Source organism: Macrobrachium rosenbergii, chromosome 33 (genome assembly GCF_040412425.1).
Source record: "Macrobrachium rosenbergii isolate ZJJX-2024 chromosome 33, ASM4041242v1, whole genome shotgun sequence".
NCBI classification, from domain to species: domain Eukaryota; kingdom Metazoa; phylum Arthropoda; class Malacostraca; order Decapoda; family Palaemonidae; genus Macrobrachium; species Macrobrachium rosenbergii.
Window position 1 is genome coordinate 4,757,228 of NC_089773.1, and position 13,477 is coordinate 4,770,704.

Here is a 13,477-nt window from a genome sequence, read left to right on the forward strand (position 1 = left end):
AAGAAAGACTTAGGAATCTTAGTTTCCCTAAAAAAGGTTAAATTTAGCCATGATCATCGTCCAGCACTACTATAAGTGCCAACAACACAGGCCACCACCGGATCGTGAGTAAAAGTTTCATGGGCCGCGGCTGAGAGTTTCAGGGGCCGTGGCTGAGAGTTTCATATAGCATTATACGCCGTACAGAAAATTTGATTGTGCCGAAGAAACTTCAGCACATTTAAAATTTTTTTTTTTTTCAGATAGCCCAAAATCGTGATTCTCATTCCATGCCCGAATACCCAGAGACTTGTTTCCCTTTCGTTCTAATAAAACTTCGGTTCCTGATCCATTTCACACCTTAGGAACCACAACGAGAAACTCAGCATAACAGAAACCAACTCACGTATCCAGAATGCTGGAAACTCAACATAACAGAAACCCACTTACGTATCCAGAATGCCATCATACGGAAAGCCATGAAGCTGGAGAGAGGATTTGTATATGTAATGTGGAGGTCCTTTTCCAGTCACGTTCCAGCCGAGCCCAAAATCTCTGTTGTCTTCAGACCGCGGACGATTGACGGGGTGTTGATGAGATGGGCCTGTTGGCGCAAAGAAAGTTACCATTATTATTATTATTACTAGGAGCTTGTTGGCATGTGCTACGCAGGCTGGAACCCATGGCCGCTGCTCCCCTAACTCTACCCCGCCCCCTTCTGGGGCGGACAAACAGGTTTGCAGGGGTTGGTTGGCTGTGTCATGTCTCCTCTACCCTCCCGTTCCCCTAATTACCCCGCCACCAACCAGGGTGGACAAACCAGTTTGCAGGGGGTGGGTGAATGTGTCATGTCTCCCCTACCCTCCTGATCCCCTAATTACCCGCCCCCTCTCAGGGCGGACAAACAAGAAAGATCCACTCAGATTTTATTATTATAGATTATTTGAAATATGAATAGTTGTAATAATGAATCCTAATTTGAAGAGGAAGTCTGTGAAAATTGTGAGCCCAAGAGAGGTAGGACACTTATTCCCTTAAACCCCACTATCTGTCTTCGTCGACCTAAAAAGGGAATTACGTGCTTGGTGATGAGTCGAATGTGGTGAGTCGCAGCCAGGGTGGAGGAGGGTATAACAGAGCTAACAAGTTTATCTCAAAGAATTGCTGAAGGCTAGAGGTCTGAAGTCCATATGTGTAAAGGCTTTCATTGGAAATTAAAGCATTTTTCACTGATAATCAGACCTTTATACGAACAAAATATGTACATCGGCTGGACAGATAAATAGATAGATAGATAGATAGATTGATAAACAGATATATAAACAGACAGATTCTAAGTGACTAAATTGATGAAATCGTTGGCCTCGTCACGGGTGGGAGAGTATCACTTTATGATAGTGGTTCTCAACCAGGAGAGAATTCCTCCCTAGGGGAGTATTTCAGAGTTTCAAGGGGGGATTTGTGACCACAGATTGGCAGGCTCAAACTGGCTCTAGAGCCACACAAAACACAGTGTGCATCGGTCTGCACTGCTGAGAGGTCAAACTGGGCTTTCTATCTGCTAACTTGTGTGGTTGTGTTAGTATTTTGTTGCATATTGTCTACAATGCACCTTTTGATGCAGACAATTTTGGAAAGAGAGAGGCATGGAGAATGACATTCTGACATATGGTGAAAGGGTGCATGGGGCAAAAAAGGTTGAGAACCACTGCAGTCGCAACGACAAAACCAGAACAGGTCAACAACAAAGGACAGGAACGGTGGATAGGGCAATTCGACATTCGAAAACCACTTTGATCTTTGTTTACGTCACCTGGTTTTTTCCTGATCTGCCTGAAGATCGGGTGTCCCAGGAGGAAGCTGACGCGGTCGATTAGAGTACCACACATGGTTTGTGGACGATGCTCCCCGTTGTACAGGTAGGGGTCCATGAGGTTTGGTATCAAAATCTCTCTCGCCCAGCACCACAAGTCCGATTCTACTGCTGCCTGTCATCGAAAGATCAAGACTAGAGTTGTGGCTGGATTCTTTCAACAAGAGAAGGTTTAAGGCCGGATTTTTTTTTTTTTTTTTTTAGGGAATAAACAAAAGAGGGATTGTGACTGGATTCTTTTCTTGACTGTCTATCAGAGAAGAATGGGGGTCGAGTTCTTTCCTTGCTAATAAACGAAAAAAGAATTATGACCCGATTCTTTTCTTGGCCATAAACAGAGGCAGAGGTGCGATCAGATTCTCTTCTTGTCTGTAAGCAAAGGAAATTGTGACTGGGTTCTTTTCTTAGCTATAAACAAAATAATAATAGCAGTCATAATATTTCATGGTATTAACTAAAGAAGAAGAGTATTTAGGTTTTTTCTTGACCATATATAAAAAAGGAAAACGGTAATGAAATTTTCTTCCTTAGCTATGGAAAAAAAATGCTTAGATAGGATTTTTCCTAACCATCAACAAGAATGATTATGATGAAAGTTGGGAAACGTTCTTTGAATGATCTTGAAGGCCCTGTTCTTCGGCGGAATGTAAACAGAGGAACTAGAACAAGAAGAACAAGAGTTGAATCTATATCAGTCAAATCTAGCAAAGAACTTCTGACGGGTGTCATTCCAGCTCCTCACCTCCGAGAACGGGGGGCACTCGCTCTCGCCGACCTGGCTCTCGACGAAGGTGTTGACGACGTTCTGCCTCATGAAGAAGATGTTGGGGTCCCTGGAGCCGTAGCCGACGGACAGGATGATGGTCAGGAAGACGGAGTAGACGCCGATCTCGAAGATGAGGGCCTGCATCGCCACCTCCTTCTCCCGCCGGGACCTGGCGGCTTCCAGCTCCTCCGCGCTCATGCCAGGACCCAGCTGGATCTGCGACCTCCTTCGGCGGGAGCCTTCGACGTGAGGGAGATAGATGGGAAGATTAGTGTTTGCACAGTGGCTCCTTTGAGTATTGACATTCAAAGGATCGAATGGTTGATAATGTCCTTCTTCCAAAACAATGATCACTAGGTAAAATATTTTGTACTGAGAAAATGGAATCAGAGCCAATATTTTTTATGTAATAATAATAATCAGTGAAGGTAGATAGGGCTAAAAATATCCTGAACCTTAAAACTAAGCAGTTCATAGACACAAAAGAGAAAATGGAGATAAAGCCTGACAGACAAGCAGGCTGACAAAAATATCACATAGATTTTGCTTACATTTCATACTTTATCAAATAAACTCGTACTTTGTCAACTTCATTTTAGTTTTCTATAAAAGAAAACTATTGTGCCAGCTTTGTCTGTCCGTCCGCACTTTTTTCTGTCCGCCCTCGGATCTTAAAAACTACTGAGGCTAGAGGGCTGCTAATTGGTATGTTGATCATCCACCCTCCAATCATCAAAAACACCAAATTGCAGCCCTCTAGCCTCAGTGGTTTTTATTTTATTTAGGTTTAAAGTTAGCCATGATGTGCATCTGGCAACGATATACGACAGGCCACCACCGGGCCGTGGCTGAAATTTTCATGGGCAGCGGCTCATAGAGCATTATACCCTGTACAGAAAACTTGATTGGGCCAGAGAAACTTTGGTGCATTTTTACTTATTTTTTTTATGTCAAATGTCCTCTGGAAAGCCAAGTGGGTTCCACTTTTCCCACCTGGTCTCCTAAAACACTGAGTGAAAACTTACTACGTCCAGTGGGAGGTCCATTTAGGTAGGTCTCATCACTCTCCATGTCAAATTCCTCTTCGTCGTCATCGTAGTCTTCGTGTTCGTTGAGAGGTTTCTTGCAGATGTAGGAAAGCAGCATCGCGGTCAGGTAAATCTAGAGTAAGGCAATCAGTAATTGAATAACACAAAATACTCTTTGAAATTTGGCTTTTAATGATTCAATCTGGAATATTCATCATGTGCACATTTCTCGGATCTTTCCTAGACAGTGACCCCAACAAAGTTCGGGGGTCATTATCTAGGACTAATATTTCTTGGTGGTCATTATCTTGATGATATTTACAGTCTTTTGTTTGTGTTTTTAATGTCATCCCCAATGGGCTTGTGCTAAACATACCGCAAAGATGGATACATACCGGGTTAAAACTCTTGTGGGTCACTATCTAGGAGAGATCCCATTTCTCATGCACCTAAACACAGGACATTTATTAGTTACTGAACTTTAATTTGGAATATATGGCAATTTTCAAAATGTTGTGGTCGACGGAACTGAGAGCTTAACACTATAATCTAAATATCATAAAGATAACGACCCGCAAGAAATATTGGTCCTAGATAACGACCCCCAAAAACCCTTAGGGCTCACTATCTAAGAAAGATCCAGTTATTTTGAGTTGAGAAAAATTTAATAGCGTTTCACTCCTGTTAGCATTGACTGAATATCACCTAGTTTCTTTCAATATAGCTTAATAAGGCTGTGTTGCCTGGCTTAGTGTGAACTCAAGCTCACCTTAATTGGTTGAGTGAAGAGAACAGAAGAGAAAATGGAGGAGATGAGAGCTGTCAGCCACTTGGTCGCTTTCTCGTTGCCGAACTGGATGCCGTAGGCCCAGAGGAAGAACACAGCCACCAATATGCTGACAGCACAGAGGACCCACGCTATGATCACGCACCACCACGGAAGGGTTAACTTTCTCTTTCTCTGCAGGATGTTCCAGCGGGAGAAAGGCTCATGTAAGTGAGGGGAAAATCAAATGCTGGAAACTTACATAAATGTGGGAAAATCAAGTGCGATTGTAGCATGTAAACACAACTGGAAATGGGGTAGACGTAGGTTCAATAAATTCATGATCAAACCCCATACGAAAGTGATTCCACAGCTAGAAATACTCCTACGAGCATTTGAATGATTAAACTTAAGATTACATCAGTCTCAACTTACCCTGCTTAGGGGTCTCTCCTGGCCATGAGCTTCTTTGCCGCTGGAGGAACCTGCTGGCGTTATCAGTTGTTTATGGGAAGACTGGCTGGTGGCGCTGGAAGGCTCTTCCAGCTCCCGGCTGTCAGAGTGACTGGCCTCTTGCGGAGCTGATGATGCTGGCTTGGTGATTGAAGGCTGAGTCTCTGAGGCTTTTGGCTTGGTGTCTGTAGGGCTCTTTCGTTGATCCTCGGGGTCTTTCAGTTTTGGAGAGGCAAGGGAGTCTTTAGAGGTCGAGATAGAGCAGGCTGACCGAATGGCGGACAGGGAGTCGAACAGTCCCCTTTTTGGTGGCTTTGCATTCGCGTCATCAGCTTCTGAAAAAAAGAAGGATTTTTTTGTCCTCTGCTGTGACAGAAAAAAAGCAAGATAATCCTGAGTTGATGACTGATGATCAACTGCGATATTTTCGACTTATAATCATCATTGTCCATCTAGAGATATCAGCACCACATTATGCTTATTAACATAATAATAATAATAATAATAATAATAATAATAATAATAATAATAATAATAATAATAATAATAACGAAAAAACACTGGTGAGACAAAAAATAAATGAAGGCAGATGGAGAAATGGAAAATTTAATGGAAGGATGATATATAAATATATATATATATAGTATATATATATACATATGTGTGTGTGTGTGTGTGCATCAGGTTATCTAAATCTCTCACCTTCTCCATTGCCGAAGGTCTGCCTAACCAAGGCCTCTTTCAGCCGCGATTTCTTAGGGTTGCGGGGCCTGGCCTTCCTGAAGAAGAACACGATGAGGAAGGAGGGCGGGAAGACGATCAGGTTGCTTATGAAGCCGACGCCCATCGCTTCAGGCGAGACGCTGAAGAATCCCAGGTTCAAGCCTCCCGCCCCTGGGGTGTCCGGAACCTTCAGGTGAAAGGGAATTTATGCTGTGGTTTCTATGGCACCATGTATGTATGAATCACCATAGGCCCTTTTTCCCTTTGGAGGGGATCCTGCCAGAGGGGTATACATAATACATACGTATGCATATCTGTGTGTACCATTAATATACGTTATCAACAATGACTTGTACCAGTGAGTTCCCTTACCGTGGCAGGCTGCGACCATGATGGAGATGGACAAGAAGCTAAAAAGGAACCTCACCCCAAAGATTTGCTGAGAACCGGAGGGTCAAGTCCTCCTGGGGTTATCCCAAAGGGTTTATAGCTGAAGGCTCTTTCATCACCAAACCCTGTCTAAATGAAAAGCTAAACACCCCGACGTGCAAAATCATTCGTCTCCTTACCCTCTCGTAGAACATGGCGTTCACCAGCATGGAGAGATAGAGAAGCGCCATGCAGGCCGAGAGCCTCTGCACCCTCGTGAACCGCGAACGAGCTGGTCTTAAGAAGACGCTGAACCACAAGTGGTCGTCAGAGAGGTTCTTCTCGACGGTCTTGCCAAAAACGTGGGCTCTGTCACGCTTTTGTTCATCTCCAGCCACTGGGATCAGGCGGTCGATCTGTGAGAAGTGATAGATGTTTTTTTTGTATGTTTCTGTCAGTCTGTGCTGTATACTTGTCTGTGTTTAATTTCCATGGATACTTTCTACTTTTAGTTTTGTTCATCTGCATCTGTGGATGTTATCCATCTAATTTTTTCTGTATATTTGAAACTTTGTTTGTATTCACATGGTATTCTGTGCTAGAATTCTCATTAGATAGTGGTCAGACTCAGAGCTTTTTCTTGTTTGTTTATTTTCCCTTAAACCAACAGAAAGATGCCCGACATTTCCCACACCAAAATGCAGCCACAAACCAGTGTCAAATGAGGATTTTTCCTAGATAGTGACCCCCAAGGGTTTTAACCCAGTATGTATCCAGCTTTGCAGAGTTTAGTACAAGCCCATTGGGGATGACTGTAAAAACATAAACAAAATACTGTAAATATCATAAAGGTAATGACCCCAAGGAATATTAGTCCTAGATAACGACCCCCGAACTTTGATGGGGGTCACTATCTAGGAAAGATCCTCAAATTGTATAGTTTCTCTGTCTATGGAGCTGCAAAAATTTACTAAAATTGACTTACTAGTCCATCACCTTCTTCGACAGCTAACCAACTGTTACAGATGAACTGGAACTCCTCTCCACTCTGCACGTCCCTAACGACCATGTACGAGAAGTACCAGGAGGCCGTCTTGCCCTTGCCACTGTTGTCGTGCCAAATCCGGAGGTACTGCAGTGGGCCTAGGGGCCTTCAGGAAGAAGAAGAAGATTGTTTTGATTACTAGTGTGATTTTTGTAGCTGACGTTTTAGTTGCCGTTTTGCTTTTAACCTGACCACTGAGTTACGCTCCTGTTTCTATATTCCTTCTTCCTTCCAAATCACCAAGATATTCAACTGATTTTTTATGCTCATATTCTGCATCGAACTTAATTCTCAACATGATGCCTAAACTACAGTCTGACAGTGTTATTAATTAGGTTTCATACTGCAAAGCATTCTGTTACATGTGCCCTGTCCAACACTCACCTATCATTAGCCAGAACAAAGTGGTCCGAAGCTCCGCGGGTGAGCAGAGGGCGCTTGGCATCATTATTCAAAGTCCGCACATCTGTCTCATTCCAGTCACCCACCAGTAAAAACTGGACCTGTTGCATGCAGAGAGAACTCACTACCAAGAAAGAGCCTTTTTGTATGGGTAACTGATTTACTAAAGCTAGTCACCCAGGCATTAATGCCTGGGTATCAATGCCTGGGTAAGAACAGAATCTGTTCGATGGATGAAACTTGTTAGATGGGTAGACTACTCACTCAAACCAGTCACTCACCAGCAAAACTTGAGCCTATTGGATGTGAGCAGTACTCAATAAAACTAGACTACCAGTTCAATTACTGTACAAGTAACCTTTGAGATGATAAACCAATCACACGCTTGTAAGCATTAGAACACTAGTAACAACTAGAATCGTCTAGAATCATATATTAGTCATTGAAACCAGTCATTCACCACTAGCAATTATACCTCCTAAACTGATATATTACCTAAGTTAACCGCCAACCAGTAAAAGCTAAATTGTAAAAATGGTCAACTATTTATTAAAAAAAGTTACCATGTATACCAAATATAGTAATGTAACTATTTTATTTTCTTTGCTGTTTCTTGCATTACTAACAAATATTACTATTCCATTCTGTGGAGAGTTTTCTAGGTAAGCTCACATCCTTAGATCTTGATCCCATTATGAATTTGACACTAGGCTCTTTCTTCCCGGTCATTGATATTTTAAATGTGATCTATACAAATGCAAAATAATAGTATCAATAATGACAACGCTCCCTCACGGGAAAGAGAACCCACCTTAGACTTAGTGCCCGACCCAGGGAAGTGTCCCGTGTGAACCATGACGTCGTAAAGGTACCTGTCTTCGGGGTCATTATCAGCCAGAGGCGTCGCCCCTACTTTTTCCACGTCCTTCTTGTCCTGAAGGTCGAAAATAAATTTTAACTGGGGCAGATCAGTATTAAGATGGATGGCCACCTACAAAGACCAGATCCAGTTCCACGTCTCAGCATGCTTAGAGCAACCTCGTAAAGAAAATCAGAGTTTAGATGCTTGCAGCAGACTGTGACAGCCTGGTATGAGAGGCAAGGAGACTATACAATTCTCTCAGCATACTTTATTTGTAGCTGGTATAGACTGAAGCCAGTTTCCAGGCTGACACGGAAGGAAAACTGAAACAAGGTGTGAGATGAGACTTGAATGAGCCACCTCATTTTTCAATAGCTACTAAAGTTTCGCACTGGACAGACTAGAATCAGCAGCCAGGTAAATCGACAATAATCTATGAGTTACAAAGACCTAGCTTTATGGGAGAATGTTAGAAAGACAACGCTTAACAGTAGAGTTCTTTGGAGAGAAAGTGCTACTCAGTGCTATAAAGATGATGGTGTCTTGACATCCGACGTCTTACCATGATCCTGGCATAGATGAGGCCGATGAAGTAGAGAGCCAGAGAGATGATCAGAACCAGGTAGATGGTGAGGTTGTCAGCGAACCCTGCGTTGGCGAAGACGTAAGCGAAGTCGATGGTGTTGGGGGTCACGAAGAATCCTGACCCGAAGGAGGTCAGGTGGTTGCAGGAGCAGATGGTGACAGTTGCATTGGCCCCAATCACCTGCCATGACACATGGAGAAGAAGAAGAAGAAGAAGAAGAAGAAGAAGAAGAAGAAGAAGAAGAAGAAGAAGAACTATGAACCATGAAGGATAACGGAAGGATAAAATATTATAATCATCATGGAGTAGCAAGATAACATGCATGATAACAGTGACATTATACATGATTATGATTATATATGATTATGACCGCCTAAAAATAGCCACAATGTGAAATCCCACACGGTTTCCTTCGACCAACTCGACATCAGACATTTCCTTTACGTACTGTGATTACTGACAACAAAAACTTGAACAATTAAAATTGAAAAACCGGATTTTTCCTAGATAGTGACCCCAAGGGTTTTCGGGGGTCGTTATCTAGGACTAATATTTCTTTGGGGTCTTTATCTTTATGATATTTACAGTCTTTTGTTTATGTTTTTATGGTAGTATCCAACGGGCTTGTACTATACACGCCGCAAGGGTTAAAACCCTTGGGGTCACTTCGATGATCTTTCCTAGATAGTGACCCCAAGGGTTTTCAGGGGTTGAAGCCCTTTGGGGGCACTATCTAGGAAAGATCCTGAAAAACCCGTTACCTTGCACCCATCACTGCTCCAGGTCAGGAGTTCACTGTTGAAAAAGAGGCAGGACGACACAAAGGTGCTGAGGGAGTAGTTGGTGTCGAATTGGGTGTCGAAGCTGACCAGGACCGTGTTGTTTGGGGGGTCTTCGAAGCATGGATGCTCGAGGATCTGTAATTAGATAAAAAATGACGCTGTTTAGATACATTACGCTCGTCTGATTTGTGGATATCTGGAAGATTTTGATTTCTGATTGAAAATACAACACGCGCTTTAGATACTGACGCAGCTCAGTGTTGTTTACATTCGAAGCCTATAAAGTAAAAGTTATAATCTCTTCTTGAAAAATAACAAGTGATTTAGATGTAAGTTCTAAAGTTGTGTGCTGCTTTCGATATAAAAATGCTTTGATTCATTTTATCAGAATGACAATTGTTATTTTTATTTCGATTTCAGCAAAGCATCGTTTTGAAACTTGACCGGGTCTCAATATTTTCAGCTGTCAGGGAACCCCATTGTTGAGAAGACTGCAGTCTGATAATCTCTTTAGCTTAATAAAGTGTGCTGAAATATATAAGAGACATTTTAAATCACAACCCTTCAGTTAATAGGAAAGTTGAAATTTTGTTGAATAAGATTAATTTTCTTAAACCCCAGATAAAACTTGGCCTAAATTTCGTTTGTTATTTGAAAAGCAATTTATTCGTTATTTCCCTCAATATCCTACGAAATTGGTAATAATAATAATGTTAAAAAAACGCTCAAAATAGTTTGTGTCTAGTAATAATAGAAAAATAGGTAAAACTTTAAAGTAGTAAATATCTAAATATAGAGGCTAATTGTCAGTCACCAGAAACAGGTAAAGGACTTAGACCTAAGCAATGAATGAGGTACCTGAACTTCGACCTAAGCTTTGAATGAGGTACCTGGTACCTGCCTCATTCATTGCTAGCCTTATCCCTAAAAAAAAAAAATCCTGAACGTACCTCAGGAACAGTGTAGTTGTAACGACCGAATCCAATGGAATACATTCCCGTCTCATTCCCAACGACGTCGGAATCCAGGAACAGCTCGTAGAATCCAGTACCTGTTAGCAAAGGACAAAGTTTCTTTATTCTGTTGTTGTCTGTATATTGTATGTTTATTAGTGGAATATAATTGCTAGAAAATCTGTTAATATTTTAATTACATTTTCTCTATGTTTGTATATATGTTATAATTTATATTCATGTTTTCACGTTAACCTCCGGAGTGCTAGTACTAGACATGGTGGAAGCTCCTTGGGACGCCATGTTTAGTACTAGCACCTCGAGGATCAAAGTATTATATACACCCATTTCTGAATTGGGTGGTCGACAAATTATATTAATAAGTGATATCTTTGATCCCCAAGGGGCTAGTACTAAACACGGCAGAAGCTCCTTGGGACGCTGTGTTTAGTACTAGCCCTTCGGTGCAGATAACAAGCCAACGTAGCATCAATATAATTACCTCCGAGGTGCTAGTACTAAAACTAGCAGAAGCAGATAGTACATGCCCTCGGTGTAGAACGCCAAAGTAGCATCAATATAATTACCTCCGAGGTGCTGGTACTAAACTAAACATCGGTGTAGATAACAAGCCAAAGTAGCACCAATATAATTACCTCCGAGGTGCTGGTACTAAAACTAGCAGAAGCTCCTTAGGACGCCATGTTTAGTACTAGCCCCTCGGTGTAGATAACAAGCCAAAGTAGCACCAATATAATTACCTCCGAGGTGCTGGTACTAAACCTAGCAGAAGTTCCTTAGGACGCCATGTTTAGTACTAGCCCCTCGGTGTAGATAACAAGCCAAAGTAGCACCAAAATATTTAATGAGAACAATTTCACCACGATTATTTTACACCTGAACACCAAAGCTCACCATTATGATAAGGAAGACCTGTGACGTACATCACATTCTCCATGTACTCCGGAGTCCCGTTCAGCTTGGAGGACGACCAAGTGATGATCCAGTCCTCGATGTCTGAGTCGTTCTCAGGCCTCACGAGGACGGTCACTCCAACGCGAGGTGCAGGCACGTAGATGTTATGGACGCTCAGGCCGAGTCCTGATACGTTGGGGTCTGAAAATAGAAGAGTGGTTAGGATGTCGCAGGGGGTTCGTGTCTCCCCCAGGGCGATGAAAAATCACTGGCTCTGTGTCATGATCAGTTACTGATGCAGTGTTCTGGGGGTCTGCTGCGGTGAGAGGTTGAAACCAACATTCTTTGGAAGTTTAAAGAATTTCAAGTTAGTGACCCATTTGGTGGGCTTGTTCCATGTGAATAGGTTTCATCCACTGAATAAAGAGAAAATAAAAATGAAAAGAAGAAAACTTTCAGATGCTAAAAATGTCTGGAAATAAAAAGGAATACTGTTATCAGGTGCCAAATAATATGAAAATACAAGATAAGAACACTATCTGATAAAAAATAGGTCTATAGATAAAAGGGACTTCTATTGTCAGATGAGGTGGCCTGAAAATGTAAGGAAATAATATTGTCAGATACTATTATCAGCCTGAAAATAAAGGAAAATAATGATATGACATAAAAAGATCTGAAAATAAAAGGAACGACTGTTCTAAGTTGTACAAAGGTCTGGAAATAAAAAAAAAAATGCTAATTTCACACACTGAAAGATCTGAAAATGAAGGAGATGCTATTTCAAAGTTCAAAAAGTTCTAAAAATCAAATAAATAACGTTGGACAACAAAAACAGTAAGAAGTTGTGCCCCCAGTAGTGGCAAAATCCTGTGTGAACTTAGACCTATAGGCGTGACTTTAGCCTTGATCCTCAGAGCCAAGGATATGAAAGCAAATATATATATATATATATATATATATATATATATATATATATATATATATATATATATATATATATATATATATATATATATATATATATATATATATATATATATATATATATATATATATACATATAAACAACTGAGTTATTGGTAAACTTACCTACAAGCTCCGGTTCACTGACGGTCTCCTCGGCTCTTGGAATGTACATGATAAAATCTTCCAGCGTGTCTTTGACAGGTATTGGATTGAGATTGATGTCTACCAAGGAGAGCTGAAGGGTTGATGAATCCTCACTCAGCTGATCGCGGCCTCCTCCATAGCCGTGGACCTGACCCTTCCATTTGGTCATCTGGGGGTAAAAGGTCACAAAAGATTCAGTTATCCATTTGGTGCCTTTGTGGACTTTCTGTCTGTCTGGTCATCTGGAATGTTAGATGTTTTGTCTATAGGCAAAGTATTCTTGCCCATTGTATTCTAAGTAAGATGCAAAATTGTTATACAAGAGGAAAGAACAACTCCAGCAATTTGATAAATACCAACTAGACCTAGCCTTACTTTACTGTACTTAACTCAGTCTGAGCTGATTAAATTTGAGTTGAAAAGAGTTATTTATGCCTAAGAACCAATTTACCTAGCAACGGACCACTGAGCTGATTAACAGCTCTCCTAGGGCTGGCCTGAAGGATTAGACTTATTTTACGTGGCTAAGAACCAATTGGTTACCTGGCAACGGGACCTACAGCTTATTTGAGTGGATTCCATCAGATTCCATCAGACTTGACTTATTTTACGTGGCTAAGAACTAATTGGTTACCTAGCAACGGGACCTACAGCTTATTTGAGTGGATTCCATCAGACTTAACAGCTCTCCTAGAGGGGCTGGCCCGAAGGATTAGACTTATTTTACGTGGCTAAGAACCAATTGGTTACCTAGCAACGGGACCTACAGCATATTTGAGTGGAGGCCATCACCCACAGACCCTAATCAAGTGACTCCTACGGAAATGCATCCAGTTTATATATAAAGGAAAATAAAGTCTTA

At 41.5% G+C, this 13,477-nt stretch overlaps 1 protein-coding gene across 1 annotated transcript in view; it reads right to left on the reverse strand.

Moving 5' to 3' along the window:
• The window catches only part of LOC136855772 (polycystin-1-like), a 55,252-nt gene that overhangs the window by 3,111 nt on the left and 38,664 nt on the right, over positions 1–13,477 (reverse strand). The window contains 16 exon segments of the mRNA XM_067133129.1: positions 430–583; positions 1,793–1,967; positions 2,595–2,857; positions 3,647–3,779; positions 4,416–4,607; positions 4,848–5,200; positions 5,568–5,775; positions 6,158–6,373; positions 6,943–7,108; positions 7,387–7,505; positions 8,216–8,338; positions 8,829–9,032; positions 9,614–9,769; positions 10,585–10,685; positions 11,503–11,703; positions 12,595–12,784. Coding sequence (XP_066989230.1) covers positions 430–583; positions 1,793–1,967; positions 2,595–2,857; positions 3,647–3,779; positions 4,416–4,607; positions 4,848–5,200; positions 5,568–5,775; positions 6,158–6,373; positions 6,943–7,108; positions 7,387–7,505; positions 8,216–8,338; positions 8,829–9,032; positions 9,614–9,769; positions 10,585–10,685; positions 11,503–11,703; positions 12,595–12,784 — 2,954 coding nt within the window.